Source organism: Lemur catta, chromosome 1, assembly GCF_020740605.2.
Source record: "Lemur catta isolate mLemCat1 chromosome 1, mLemCat1.pri, whole genome shotgun sequence".
Lineage (NCBI taxonomy): Eukaryota > Metazoa > Chordata > Mammalia > Primates > Lemuridae > Lemur > Lemur catta.
In genome coordinates this window covers 100,312,466-100,328,579 of record NC_059128.1, presented here as the reverse complement: position 1 = coordinate 100,328,579, position 16,114 = coordinate 100,312,466, and the positions used below count along the sequence as shown (strand labels likewise).

The following is a 16,114-nucleotide window of genomic DNA, read 5'->3' as shown; positions in this document are numbered from 1 at the left end:
TGCCCTCAGAGAAAGGCCTGAGCCCTTAAGATGTCCTACTGGGCACTACATGATCTAGACTCCTGTCCCACCTTACGTCTCTCAGGTCATCTCCTCCATCTCTTGCCTTTTCTCATCCTGTTCCAATCACTCTAGCACTTAGCACTTTCAGAAATACTGTGTATAATGTATTTTTTTTAGCACATCAGAAGGTGATATATATGTCAGTGCTATGGAAAAAAATTAGGGGAATCAGAAGTGGCAGGAGTGGGAGAAGGCAGAATAGGTCGAGGTATACTAAGAACTCCAAAAATAGTTTTCATCTGTAGGACTCAAATAGCAAAGATGCTATTTGAAGGAGGTAAGGCAGTTAGTCATGTGGGTATGTGGGGGGAGAGCAGGGATCTTTGCACGGTGCTTCATACATGGTAATGTTTTAATAAACTTTAGTTGTTATATAGTAATAGTAGTAGTAGTACTTTGTGCTGTGAGGTATACACACACAAAAGGGTGAGATGTGGTGCTTTGGTGAACAAATACTTTGACCAATCTCAGTATAGTTTAAAAACACAAATTAACCATTTGCTATTTGGTGACTTAGATATTGGTGATCCCTGTCCAAGCTGATTCCTTTGCTGGTAGAAAGATATCAGTTGAGAAATTATCTTCATACTCTCAGAATCACCTTGGGTATTTCATAGATAGGTCAGACCAAGTTGCTATTTTGGAGTTGTAAGACTGAAAAATACTGGCCATTTCTTTTTTTCCGAGACACAGTCTCACTCTGTTGCCTGGGCTAGAGTGCCATGGTGTCTGCCTAGCTCACAGCAATCTCAAACTCCTGGGCTCAAGCGATCCTTCTGCCTCAGCCTCCTGAGTAGCTGGGACTACAGGCATGTGCCACCACGCTCGGCTAATTTCTTTTTCTATATATTTTTAGTTGTCTGGCTAATTTCTTTCTAATTTTAGTAGAGATGGGGTCTTGCTCTTGCTGAGGCTGGTCTCAAACTCCTGAACTCAAGCGATCCTCCCGCCTCGGCCTCCCAGAGTGCTAGGATTACAGGCGTGAGCCACTGTGCTGGCCTGGACATTTCTTATCTTCTCATCTCACCTTCAACTTCCAAAAGCACTGTTACCGCATTGCCCATATCCCATTTAGACAATCTCATGAATCACCATAATTCATGGGAAAATAGAAGCAATCTGGTTGGGACCTTCTTTTTCTCCCACTGAATATACACTCCTACTGAATATACGTGTACCTGTATTTTTTGCCTTCATCTTGTTACTGCAAATGACTCGTCTAAGCTCCTATCTAAAGGATCACATCCCCTTCCACCTTCTCAAGGACTTGACTCCTACAGATGTCCCCCTTCACTGTTCCATCAGTTCTTCCCCCTCTCCTTCCCCTCTGCTGGATCATTCTCCTCCCAGCCTGCAAAAAAGTTTTAGTAGCTCCCACCTTAAAGTACAAAGGCTTCCACTGGTGTCTCGTCACTCCCCAACTGCCATGCCATTTCTCTGCTCTCCTTTGGGCCACCCTATCACCGTCCATTCTCTCAAATCTACTTTCATCAGTTGCTTCTCTGATGAAACTGATGAAACTATTTTGTCAAGGCTATTAGTAAAGTCCATGATGCCAAACCCTGCAGTCAACTCCTCTGTCTTCATGCTTGTCCATCTTTCAGCAGGATTTGGCAAGACTGACCTTTGACAAGCCATCTTCTTTTGATTGCTGTGCCACCACTTTCTCCAGTTTCTGCCTGCTCTCTAGCCACTCCCTCTCAGTCTCCTTTGCCGCCACCTTCTCCTCTGCTTGATTTCTAAACGTTGTAGTACTCACATCTATGGATTCTCTTCTTCCATAACAGATCTTATCTGGCCCCATGGATTTAAATTCCATTTATTTGCCCATGATTCCCAAATCTGTGTCTCTAGCCCCACCTCCCTAGTGAGTTTCACTCTTGCTCTTTAGGCCTCCTACTTAACATGTCCCCACTTGCGTGCTCAATGGGCACTTCAAACCACTATGACCAACAGAACCCTTGACTTTCCCTTGAAAACATAGCTCCCATAGTCATCCCCACTCAGTAAACACCACCATCTACCTAGTTGCTTAACGTCTCAGTTCCCGTATCTAACCTCCCAGCAAGTCAGCCCTACTTCTAGGCTTCCAATTCCGTTAATACCTTCCTGTTCTCCCCTTTAGTCACTTCTCTCCCTAGCAGCAGAAAGATCTTTTTAGCATATAAATAAGATCACACCACCCCCTGCTTAGTTAGCTTCCTATTAGACCACAATTCAAAATCTCTACTTTGGCCTGCCAGGCCATCCTTGTGCTGGCCCCAGCCTGGCTCTCCAACCTCATCTTGCTCATATTTTTCTCTCACTGTGCTTCAGCATACTAGCCTTCAAGGTGCTCCTGCAACAAGCCAAGCTGGACCACCCTCATCCCCAATTAGGGCCTCTGCATTTGCTGTTTCCTTTGCCTAGAGTGTCCTGCCTTCACATATGTGCTTGGCAGGCTCCTTTCTGTCATTTAGACCTTAGTTCAAAGTCACTTCTCCAGAAAGACATTCCTTGGCTACCCAGTCTACAGTAGTCTCCCCTGCTTCATTGTTCTCTAGCATAGTATCCTTTTTATTTTCCTCATATACCATCATCTGAATTTATCTTGCTGACTTACTTGTTTGTTTATCTTCTCCCTCCCATCACTCTTGCTAGCACTGAGCTCCCTGAGAGTGGGCCCCTTGTCTGTCTTGCACCCTGCTGTGTCCCCAGCACTGTCATCGTCTGTGACTAACCAACCATTGCTGTGGGAATGAATGAACACTCTGGACATTCAACAGAGACACTTCTCATAGTTGAGGAGATCGTCTGTTACCTTGTTCACTGTCCTATATGCAAAGGAACACCCATAGGAGAAACTTAGCTCAGAATGCAGCAGCAGCAAAACTTTACCTCCATTGAGAACTTGCTGCACCTTTCCCTTTTCCAGTATCAAAGCTCTCACTGATAGCTTTCATTTTTGTTTTGCCCTGGCTATTACAAAGCTGGAAGCCAAATTTCAAACTCAAGGACCACAGTCATAGTCTCTCCAATAGTGAACATAAATTCTTTCTTCCTCAGGTTTGCTTACTTTTGTTGTCAGAAGGATGGTAATGAAATTGGTTCCAAGTCACCTCAATCTCTTTTTGGATAGAAGTGTGATTTAAACAAAAGCATCCAGAGTATTAACACCAGGCACAGACTGGACAGCTGCCTGTCAGGGATGTTGACTTGGAGAATGTAGTTTTGGATGGGACCTTTCCGGCTGTAAGAGTTTATTATGTAATACTATGAGCAACCTTTATTGATGTTGGGTGATTTGCTGCGATTCATATTTGGAAATTCCTCAGGGTTGCTTTAGTGAAGGTTTGATTTCCTAAATGGATCCCAATGATTTGGGTGTTAGGAATTTTAGGCTTATTTGCATTTGTTGAGTTGGTGAATGTCACTTCAGAGTTGTGAACCAAAAAGTTGATGGATCCTGAGACTGTATTATTTTCTCAGAGCGCCCTGTCTCGGCAGTGGAAGAAATAAGCCTTTTAGTTTAGCCTTAAAATACTATGCCTTTCTTTTAAGTAAACTCATGGACTACACCCTTCTAAGGTTCAAAGGAACTGTTCTTAATTATTGTTTAGGTCCAGGGATGGTTTTGAAGTTTATGGAGCATAATACATGCTTCCCCCCAGCGTGGCAAAATAAAATGTAGCTCTTTTGAAGTCTAGAATGTGTTGGTATTTTAATTTACTGGTTATTTTATATATTTTGCTTGTGGCAACAGCATTCATAAAACAGCAATAAGAAAAACATGCATTGATTCACTATTATCGAATATCTTTTGATATTTGCACTAAACAAATATAGATGATATAAAGAATATATACACGGTTAATCTATGAGGGCATGAAAGTAGACAAATCTCTTTGAATAAAATATGCTTTTTAAAAATAGCCCTGATTGCCTAAATGCAATATAGAATAATGCTATTGTATGTAAGAATTGTACCTAATTAAAAAATTTCTCCCCTAAAATACTGCAGTTAAGTATTACTTAGCAATTGGATACAAAATTGTATTTTAATTTTTAATGAAAATTTAAACATTGGTGCAAGTAGTTTTGAAGAAGGGACATATAGAAAAAAATTTTCACTAACTATTCTCTTCCAGGAAGCAACAGTTTGAGTGTTTGGTAATCAATTAAAAAAATATCAATCAATCAACCAATCATATATCATTCAAGGAACTAATTTTTAAAATTAACCTTTCAAAATATACATTTTATCCACATTTATATGGGTTCCTTTTTAATTCAAAAATCAGGATTTACATAAAGATGTATTAATTTGTAAGGATAGTTGATGAAAGAATTCCAAATAGTACACTTAAAAATATATAAAATATTATTGATAATCTTATCTTAAATATAATAATATATGATAAAATGCATTTACATATGACTTTATTAGAATATCTGTATATCCAGTATTTTGCCTATGATCTTCCTTTTGGCATAAGTTAAACCAATATAATCAGTAGTAATTTCAACTAAAGTGACTGTAAAGTCATTGTTCAACGTCCATCATAAAGCTTGGCTCATTTTCCCCGTGCATTTGAAAGTAAGATTTACCTTGACTTATTCTGTTTGCAGTGTTCTTCTGTTAGGATGGGTCACAAAGATTGTTTTAGAGTAACTGGTGGTATTGAAACAGCCACATAATTTACTAGTAATTTAATCATTCAGTTGAGAATATTTACTGTATACCTTGCCAGAATTTTAAAAGGCCCCTTGGAAATCTGGAGGGGGAAAAGTATAAGCAGGACAAGTAAAATGATCATTTAAAAATCTGTAGAGATAGACTTTATTTGCCATATTTTCAACTCCAAAGCAAGAAACTTTTTATATTTAAGTTATTTGACAGTGCTTAAGTCTTGAAAGTCTTTTGGCTCATATCCTGGTATCCTGGCCAAGATAAGAAAACTCCAAGGTCCAGGAAAGTTTACTGTGGAGTCAGATGGTTACTGATCCCAGAACCAAATTCCTGTTTATCTGGGCTCCAGGCTGGGTAGCCTGTTTTAAAAGAGGCAATCAAGAGTTTCTGCCTTTGAACCATGCACACTTAGGGCCATCAATCTTCTCATTAAAGTGAAGCCAATGATATTTCTGGAGCTTTGTGTAATCAAGACTTGATAACAACAGTAAATTTTCACCAAATGAAACGGGTTGGGTTTCCTTGACATTAAACCTGAATTCATAGAGATAATGGTGGGTATCTCAACTGCTTTTAGGTATGAGGTCAATTATGCTGGGGAAGTCTAGTTTTGTTCCAGACCGTGATCCTCCCCATGTTTTCACCTCCCTCTTTCAATATCGAAACTAATGTCACCCTCAATGTGTCATAGGTGAATGACAGTCTATAAATGCCAGGCAAGACAGAGAGATAGATAGAAAGCAGCCCACTTTGGGAGATAACTGCTAAACTCAAGATTGCTACGTAGCTAAATGCAAAACAACCCTCAGCAGGGGAGACTAAAGAAGTTGTTTCTGTAGGAGAGAATTGCTATCCCTAGGAGTTTTAGTGCTGAGTGTCTGTGGTTATATGGAACAGAAGATCTCTCTTCCCCTTTTTTCTTTTTCCCCCTCTAGTTTTCTGGGATGGAGTCATTGGAGAGCTACTTGAAATGCAGATGGTTTTAAAATTAGTGCCAAAGATGACACATTTATTTTTTTAAAGCTCTCTTACACAATGTTTTAGTTTTGAATGTGGCAAGAGAAGAGGGTGTGAGAACTGCCTCAGGTCTCTCATTCCTGGGGCTGCCGTATGAATTCTTGGTCAGGGTGCCCTTCCTTATGACCCTGTGGTCACACGTGGCTATGCCAGCTACCTGCTTTGGCATCTGAGCTGGGTGAGAATGACTGATGTCCTGGGCCCCTCCATGGAATTATTGACTGGCGTGGTTGGCTGGGGTCCCTGGGGCTACGAGGAGTGACAGGAAGCTCTGAAGGTGAAGAGAAAAGTCACTGGATTTAGGATTTATAACCAAAGCTTGGCTGGAAGGAGATGTTTATGTTTGAAAAGGGATCATTTTATGTGTCAATTTTAGATTTTGTGTGTTAATTCTTCATTCTCTTTCTGATAAATGATCTTGGTTATCATTTTTGCCATTATCATCATCTGAGTTATCAGTGAGCATCTTTCAACTGTGTTCTCTTCCCTGTTCTGGCAGGACTCCTGGGTATGCTCTGGTATTACTTCTCACCTGTGTGCATTCACTGAATGGTACTCAAACTTGGATTTCCTTCCTTCAGGCAAACTTACTTCTTGATCTTTTCCTTCCCTGAATACCATCTGAAATCCTACTGTAGAGTTTACTAAGTAGTTATCTAATTGAGCTATATGTGTTAGCTTTCTTCCCTAATCTAGAACACAAACTACTTAAGGCAGGGATCAAAGGGATAGGGGTGGCAAGGAGACTAACTTGCTCTTTTTGTATTATTTGAGATTTCTTTACCATGTGTATGGAAAATCTATTAAAATAATTTTTTAAAAATGCATTACCCTTCCTGGTTGCATATACTATAAAAAATAAGAAGCAAAACAAAAAAAGTACTTTATAAATTCAATATAGTAACAACCAGAAGTTCATCTAGGTTTGATAAGTACGTTTTGCTCTGAAGGGAAGGTAAAAATAAATAATAGTGATAATTTTTAACAAAACCAAACCAAACCTGTCTGGCCAAATGCTAATAATAGTGACTTTACTTCATATAGAGGGCTTTCAGATCGATATAAAAAAGCTTTACTGAATATTCAAACCAGTGCTATTTACTTAGCTGCTCTCAAATGGGAATAAGCAGACATCAGCTATCAAGTTTCTAGGCTGGAAAAATCCATAAAGGCCACTGGACACAGACACCATGGGGACATCATGCAGACAGTTCATAAAAATAACTTGCCCAACATTTTTGGAACCTGATGCAAGCTATACTTGTGGCTCTGTCTGTTTCCTTTGCTTTATCCAATAACAACTGAAAAGAAGCCAGTCACCAGGGCTACAATAACTTGGGTGTTACAGGAGACACCCAGTACAACACAGGCTGCAATTAATAACTCAATAGCCAATTACCTAGAGGAGACAGGGGCAATTAACATTTAAGATTTGGTCAGAGAACTAGATGATAAATGGGTGTTTATCTTAAGTTCAGAACAAAGGAGTTGATTGAAGTACAAGTGTGTGAGCAGCACCATAACACAGATCATTCCATCTGTGTTCACAATAGGAGGGGGGAGTCCCAATCTTGTGTCACATGAATACACTGAACAAACAACCATAATTCGCTATAATAATAAAAAAGATGCACCAATTCATTCAGAAATATTTAGTGAACACCTATAACATGCTAAGCATTAGAGGGAATTCAAATATATGTCAGTTATTCCCTGATTTTAAGGAGTCTGAAGTCTAGTAGTGAAATAAGGTTTGCTCAGATCACATGTGTTAGTATCACATGAGAGGTACGATTACTCTTAACTATTCGGAAGATGGAGAGATCACTTCCAGTTATTTCATCAGGCAAAGTTCTATAATAGGGGAAGGCACTTGGAAAGAACATACACTTAAAAAAAATCTTTTTGTTAAAGTGTAGCACACACATAAAAGAGTGTGCATTACATAAAGAGTACAGTCTCACTGAATTCTCACAATCTGTAAACACTACCTATGTAACCAGCACCCGGAGAGAATAGCACAGTACTCCCTGGGCCCCCTTCCAATCACTCTTGGGGGCATAAGATTTTGTTAGACGAATGTAGACAGAGAAAATTATTAGAGGAAGGCTCAGCATGCATAAAGTTGTGAAAATTGAAAGGCATAACCCATGTTTGAGGAGGAGTGGGCTGAAGAGTAATTTGCTTGGGGTACCAACTGGAGAACAGGGTTGAGTCTATATTGTAGAACCTTAAATGCCAAGTAGAGGAGTTAGACTTTGTTAGCTGCTGAAGGTTTTTGAGCAAGGGAGGAGTATTTTGTAAGACTTTTTGATGATGGTTGAAATATATTGGTGATGGGAGAGGTGAGAGACTGGAGGTTAGGAGACTGGTTGGGAAGCTTTTATAATAACAGTGCAGATATGAGGTAATTTTCGCTCTGCAGTGGCAGTGAGGATAGTAACTGACCCTACACAGACACTATAAAGAGCCAGCAAGAATTAAATGGCTGTGTATCTTGAAGAAGGGGGAGGAGTCAAAGAAAATTTCTTTCCAAAGATCTAATCAAGATAAAACTTAATAATTTCAGGTAGTTAGTTTTTATTTACTTTTTGTTTAGGGTTAATACAGTCTTTGAATGCTATCTCTTCAAGAAAATTGTGAAAACTTTCTTACAGTATTTGAATAAAACCTTGAGTTACTCTAAGGAAATTCTAAAGTGACCTTTCATACAAAAAGTCCTTTGTTAGTCAGAAAGGTGGACTGTTTGTCTTTTCAAATGGTTGCATGCTACAATAAACATTTTGATAGGAAAAACTGACTCCTAGGAAGACTTCTGAAGATGTTACATTAATAGCAAATTATTGGGTGTTGCTCACCTGTTTCTTCATCCTTCTCTTAAATGATTGTCATTAACCCAGATTTCTAGGTAGAATGAATTATTTTAATTTCATCATATACATTTACCTGTAATGCGTTTCTACAGGAAACAAATAACTTTTTTTGAAGAAGAAGCTATATATTTTTGGCAACTTCTTATATACTGGTAATGTGGGTCATTTCTGATTGATGGCACTATTCCTCCCATCCCCATTCCATCTCTTTTCCTCCAAAGCAGTGGGTTCTTCACTCAACAAATAATTGGGCACCTAACACGTACTATGACTTACTCTAACGTCTTTCAAAGTCTGTTTCTTAACTGCATGTCCTGTACAATCAGCGCCTTATTTCTTAAGAGGCTGTTTGTTTCTGGAATTTTTGATGTGTGTGGCTGTTTCCAGGTACTGGGATGTGGTATCAAAACACAAGGAGACGGAAGAGAAGTTGCTCCTGAAAGCTGGCGATTGCGCAGGTAACCAAGAGTCCTTTCTGGGACCGGATGGAAGGAAGGAAACTACTTGGTAAAGAGCACGTGGGTGGGAAAAGGAGGGGAGTGGAGTGCGGGAAGATGAAAGCTGGCCAGGTAGGCTGGATCCCGCGCTCTCTCTAGACCTTAGGCTCTACCATCCAGGTGGGCGGGCGCCGGGAACCAGTCCCTCCCGCCTCCCCACACCCCTGGCAACCCACCCCCGCCACTTCCCCAGCTACACTTCCCAAAGTTTTCCTACAGTGGGGAGAGGAAGGGTGTTATTAAGTTTAAAAGGGAAGTCCCTCCCCCTTCCCGGATTCCGATTGGCTGGCGCCAGCCCACCCCCGTCAGGGCGGCCGGCCGATTGGCTGCAGCAGGGGAGCCCCGCCGCAGGCCCGGAGCCGTCCGCCGCTGGGGCCCCTAGGTGGCAGGTGGGGCCGGTAACGTCGCGCCGCCTCCCCTGCCGCCTCCTCTCAGCCGGCAACTTTAGGGTTCGCGCGCGGAGCAGGCGCGCCGCTCCCGCTGGGAGCGGGACTGCAGAGCTGGCCATGAAGAGCCTCAAGTCCCGCCTGAGGAGGCAGGATGCGCCCGGCCCTGCGTCGTCCGGCGCCGCCGCCGCCGCCGCCGCCAGCGCGGTGAGTCCCGCGGCCCGCGCGTGTCCCCGGCTTCCCCGCGCTCCGCTCGCGCGAGCCACGCAGCCCTCCTCGGCTGCCCAGCCCGCCCGTCGCCTCCCTCTGCTGGCCTTCAGCCCGTCCTGCTCCCGCGGCCCTGGCAACTTCTCTCTCAGGACGGGGCTCCGCGTCAGCCCGGAGACCTTGGGGACCCTCCCCGCCTCCGCGCCCGAGCCTCCACGGTCCCTTCCCCACGCCTCACTCCCGATCTCCGAGCTGCTGGAGGAACCCCAGTGCCGCGGGTTGATCGCCCCTTACTTATAATTCCAGCGTTCTGGGTTGTCCCTCCGCCCTGCCGGTCCCCGTTGGCCACCTTGTCCCTGTCCTCTCCCGGCGCTGGAACCGGGCTCCGGGGGCCCGAGGCTGGTGCCCCTGCGTCCCAGGAGCCGGGGATTCGCGCCAGGCAGTCCAGGTGGGCAAGGCTGCGCACCGGGCGCCGCCTCACCTGGACTCCGGACCTTCCTTGGGTCTGAGACTCTGAGCGTGGAGCCTGCCAGCCGGGTGGACACGACGTGCTGGCCTCTGTCGCTGTCACTGGGGAAGTTGGATTGCTGAGTGAGGCAGAGGGAATCGGCGTAGCTGTAAAGACACAGCCCCACATGGGTGGTGACCCTAGAGATCGTGAAGTCGGGATGGTGGTGGCGATGTTGGGCCGTGTAAATCTCTCCGGTGGGGCAGATCCGTGCGGGGCAGTTCTTTGGTGCTGATCTGCAGCGCGGCCTCAGTGTGCGCGCTGAGGAGTAGTCTGGGCCTCTCTTTACTTGGTAGGAGAACAGAAATCTTGAGAAACAGCCTGACCGCAGATGTTGTGATTTAGATAAATTGGCAGGCTAGAAGAATGGCGATGTCATAAAAATTCTATGGTATTAAAATAAATGCTATTAAAAAGTCTTGAGACAAATATGTATAGGAGATGTAATGCTCAAACTGCCCAGTTACCTAGTTGGGATAATTAAAATGGACCTTTATAATTTTACACAGATTTTACTAAAGGATTATATGGTTTTTATGAGAATATTAATTAATCTTCTTCTGCTTTTGAGTTAATTCAGAATTGTGCCTTCCTCTCCACTAGATTATTTCTAGGATTATTTTACTTGTACGTAAAGGAAATTGTGGAGGAACAAGACTTTTAAATTCCCATAAAAAAAAAAGAATAGATTCAGATGACCTGCTAATCGATGATGTTTAATAAAGCATTAAGTTGTTTTATAAGCTCTTAGAAAGAGATTAATTTGTTTCACTTTTTTAAAAAAACAATAATTGACAGAAATGTCATTTAGTGATATTGTAGGTCACTACAGTTAAGATTCAACTTCTTTGTAATGCAGGTTGTGATTTCAGCTTTATAGAAGACATACTTTCCTAGGTTTATTAGCTAAATATTTTCTCTGATTTTGTTTGGTCTACACTAAGGATTTGATTTACATCCTACTTAGAGGTTCATATACCTTAATTTTATCCTGTTTTCTCTTCTAGAAATGCAGAGTATTTGGTGTTTATTGGTATTATCAGCGTGCCAGTTTGCATTTTATACATTTGAAATATGAAGTGCATTACTCTGAGCTTAAATTTTTAGCACTCACTAAGTTGAGCATTTTGATATTCTTAAATAACAGCATAAAGATAAAGAGAAGTATATGGTATTAAACCCATTTCTGTAGAAAAATGAACATCTTTCAACGTTAAATAGTACAATAAATTTTGTAAGATTTTAAAGTAAAAGTAAATGAGTATGGTGACTAATCAAACCAAACAGTGATAGAATAAAATTAATGTACAGAAGAAATAGATTCCTTCTGCTTTTCAGTCATAATCCCTGTTATGTACATAGTGTATGGTTGAGCCTCTCTTTTTTTTCTTTTTGCCTTAAAAACAGTTAAGTTTTGTTTACTTTTGAATAGATAATATAGCACATGGTTTTATATTTGAAAGCAACAAAAATATTGACCCCAAAATGTCTGTCTCCCCGCCTTGTCCTTCGGCCACCCTGCCCCATCTCTTCAGAGGGCACTGGTGTTATTAGTTGCTTGCATTTCCCTCCATAGAGAGCTTAAGCTGTAGCATATACAAGCAAATATGAATACTAGTATTCATCCTTTACATAAATGGTAGCCCCCTGTACTCCCTGTTTGATATCTTGGGTGGTGGTTTTTGGTTTTTTTTTTTTACTGTAAATATCTGAGCCCATTCAGAGCTTCTCCATTCAAATCTTTTGCTATAATATACAATGCTATGATGAATAAGCTTGTGTATATTTCAAGTATATGTGTGTATGTACCTGCAGGATCAATTCCTAAAAGTGGAATTGCTGGGTTAAAGGTTATGTGCATTTGTATTTTTGAAGGATGTTGTCAAATTTCCCTTTATGCATCATGCAATCAATCTGTGAGAAATGTGTTCCATGCTTTTATTAAAAGTTTTTTCAAATTTTTTGATCTTTGCTATTGCCTGATAGCTAAAATATGATATCTCTGGGTATTTTAGATTTGTATTTCTCTTATTATGAATGAAGTTGAGCATCTTTTCATATTTTTACCAGCCCTTTGCATGTTCTTTTTTGTGATAAGTTTATCCTTTCCATTTTCCTATAGAGTTGTTGATTTTTCCCTATTTATTTGCATGTACTTTATGTCACAGAAATTAGACCTTTTAATATTAATAACTGATATTATCTCTCAATTTGTTATTTGTCTTGAGTTTTTTTGTGGTGACATTTGCTATGCAGAAAGTAGTTATTTTTATACAATTGAATTTATAACCTCTTATTTTGTGACTTTTAGCTTTATATCTTGGCCTTTTCACTCTGCAGTATTAAACAAACGAACAAAATCTTTCTAGTTTCTTCTCCTTTTTTTATTTCTTTTTTTTTTACATTTAAGTCTTTGATGCCTGTGGTATTTATTCTGGTGTAATATACATCTTGCTTTCTTTTTTCTCCCTGCCTTTTGCCATGGGTTCGTAATTTTGATTGTTACAGCATTCATTTAATTATCATGGAAACAATCACAATTTGCTCTGTACAACTTTGACTTTAGGTAAAATTTAAAAATGTTTATTTCAAAAATAGTTTTCTTTGTATATTTATTTGAGCTTGTTATCTGAAGGAGACACATTAGCAATAGACTGAGGTATGTGAGGTATGCAAATATTTTATGATGTGAAATATAGCATGTTACCCTAATAACATGCTAAATTGTAATTATGTGCAGTTTATGTGTAGAAGAAAGGTAATTTTAAATATTTTGAATAGTATCATTATTATGAATATGCCAGTGAGTTTAAGGTTCACTTATATATGTTTGTGCATATGTAAGTAAATGTAGTTCACCATTATAAATTGTGGGTAAATACATTTGAGGGTTTGTCCTTTACTAGTCAAATCTGGAGGTAGCTGCATCTATTAATCATGAACTAAGATTAATTTTTGTTATATTTATTTTTTAATTACTCACTAAATTGGAGCTTCAGATTTCTGAAAGGGATAATTAAATGACTGTAAATGCTATATCAGATCTAGTCAATTATATGTACAATTATATGTACAGTGAGAATAGACGTGTTGTTTTCACCTAGTTCAGATTAGGAAATTTGAGTAATTAAAAATAAGGGAGGCCGGGCGCGGTGGCTCACGCCTGTAATCCTAGCTCTGGGAGGCCGAGGCGGGTGGATCGCTCAAGGTCAGGAGTTCGAGACCAGCCTGAGCAAGAGCGAGACCCCGTCTCTACTAAAAATAGAAAGAAATTATCTGGCCAACTAAAAATATATATACAAAAAAATTAGCCGGGCATGGTGGCTCATGCCTGTAGTCCCAGCTACTCGGGAGGCTGAGGCAGTAGGATCGCTTAAGCCCAGGAGTCTGAGGTTGCTGTGAGCTAGGCTGATGCCACGGCACTCACTCTAGCCCGGGCAACAAAGTGAGACTCTGTCTCAAAAAAAAAAAAAAAAAAAAAAAAAAAAAAAAAAAATAAGGGGTTATAATTCCATAACTAGTAGAAGTGCTGTAAACAAATATTGTAAATAGACATTTTGGAAGGGGGTCCCACTTTAAATTGTACCCTATGTTCAACATTTGTAGCTGAGTAAATACTTGATTGTAAAAGTAATCTCTGACCTGGGAGGTTCTGCAATGATTATTTTTATTGCTCCTTCTCTAGGCTAATCCTAAAATGGGGCAATGAATTTTATAAATCAGCAACTAAAGTTCTAAAGCATCTTGTTAATGCCTCATCGTCCTGAAAAAATACTGGTATTTCTAAAAGATTTTAGAGTTACAAACATAGCAACTCATCTTCAAAAAATTTCTTTTGGTTCCTACTAAGAACATTAGTTTGAAATGTTTAGAAAGCATAAAGGATTAAACGTGATTTTTTTTTTTAGCTTTTGAATATTTTATTACATGTATGGATGGCACTTCTTTATTTTTTTATTTTTTTTATTTTTTATTTCAGCTTATTATGGGGGTACAAAAGTTCAGGTTATATATATTGCCCATGCCCCCCCCATAAACGTGATTTTGTTTTAGTTGTGATTTTGAAAATGCAGCTGGCTTTGTGTTTCCTGCTCAGGGATTTGGGTGAGTTTGAAAATATGTTAATGTTATTATCATAACAGTGACTTTTGGGTAATGTGAATAATTAAGGTCACAAATTGTTATGTTTAGTTTAAACTCATGATACTTAACTGAGCACTGTTTACTCGTTGTCATTAAAGATTCCAACCTTTAATTAAAAATGCTTACCTTTATTAAGGCTTTATTTAGACAACTTCCTATGGTTATCCCAGCATTGTATTTCTTGTGGTTCTTGAAGGAGGATTACAACAAAGAAGCCTGTTTTTATACTTTTGAATTTCAACCCCAACCCAGCAGCAGGTTTACCTAGATCTTTATGCTGATTTGAATTGCTGAATTTTATTATAATACCAAGTAGAGTTGTCGTTTGGTACATAATGAATCCAGCAACTTAAGTGATGAGTAGCTAAGGATTTTAATTACTTCTTTTAATAGGGATGATATAATGATTGTATATCTTTATTGTGCATCATACACATTGTTCAAATTGAAAATAATTAGCTCAGGAAGTGGACCTTGCTCAGCAGTTGCCTTATTTAGTTTGGAAAATATTTATGGAACACGTAAGTTAGGCTTGAGAATGGATTAACAATTAGGTTCTATTTGAGAAATGGATCATTCCAAGTCAGGAGCAGACTTAGAAATCCCTTGTCCTGCTAGAATGCAAGGAGGTTATTAAAGATTAGGACTCTGGAGCCAACTTGAAGAGACTCCCACTTGGCCAAGGATGGGACAATTTGAACATGAGTAAGGATAACAACTGAAGTGGATTGAAATATTTAAATCCATGAGTTCATGGTGACTCAAAAAATAAAAGCTAATCACTTTTGGAGAATGCTAGGGAACTGATGGCATTCTTTTAAGATTTGGAAAATAAAGGGAAAAAATAAAACATTTATTGTGCTTTTCCTATGTGAACTGTATCTCAAGGTAACCAAATAGTTGATAAGAGGAAGTTCCTCTTTTATAAAAGGTATTTTAAGCTCCTAATGAATTAATGAATCTGGAGTCTATACAGTGATCATCAGGGGCTATTAATGTTTCAAAAAGAAAGAAGCAGACATAATTTATCTCCTGGTGGAAATACTGAATACTGCCTATTAGTAGTCTTGCCAAAAGAATAGCTCCTTAGATATAACTACCATTTTATAGAAAAGGCAGGAAACAAAGAAACCTGGGGATATAATCAGCAAAATTCTGATTGTGGGAAACTCTGTAGAACAAATGACCTAGTTTCTTCAAAAACAAATCTTAAGAAAAGGAAAGAGGTGAGAAGAAACCTAGAGATTCCAAGAGATTTAAGAGATTAAAAGACATATTAGCTAACTGCAATGACAGACTTTATTTAGACTCTGATTAAATAGTTATAAAAAATAAAAAGTTTATAAGACAATTGAGGAAATGTAAATGCTAGCTGGATACTTAATGATATAGAATTATTATTTAAAAAATTTAAATATGGTTATGTTTATAAAGAGTAACTTTCAAAGAAATATTTAGAGGTGCATTTACAGATGAAATGATATGAAATCTGGGACTTGCTTCAAAATAATATGGGGGCTGGTGGGTGGGTGGATGGGGGTAGTGAGTGGGGGATTGGTCATGAGTTAGTAGTTGTACCTGGGTGGTTCATGAAATACTATTGTATTTACTTTAGTGATGCTATTGTATTTAGCATATGTTCTATACTGTAATTAGAAAGATCTAGTAACAGTCTTCAAGAATTTTAAGAGTTAAACAAAAAAATAATAATACCATATGTTAAGTATCATAATATAGGTCTGTATAAATTG

The 16,114-nt window shown here is 39.4% G+C and overlaps 1 protein-coding gene across 1 annotated transcript in view; it reads left to right on the top strand.

Annotated features, from left to right (window-relative positions):
• The first annotated feature begins 9,529 nt into the window (after positions 1 to 9,529).
• UACA (uveal autoantigen with coiled-coil domains and ankyrin repeats) overlaps positions 9,530 to 16,114 on the top strand; it is a 99,653-nt gene continuing 93,068 nt past the window's right edge. Inside the window, exon 1 of the mRNA XM_045530881.1 lies at positions 9,530 to 9,712. Coding sequence (XP_045386837.1) covers positions 9,626 to 9,712 — 87 coding nt within the window. The 5' untranslated portion in view covers positions 9,530 to 9,625. The remainder of the gene's footprint in view (positions 9,713 to 16,114) is intronic.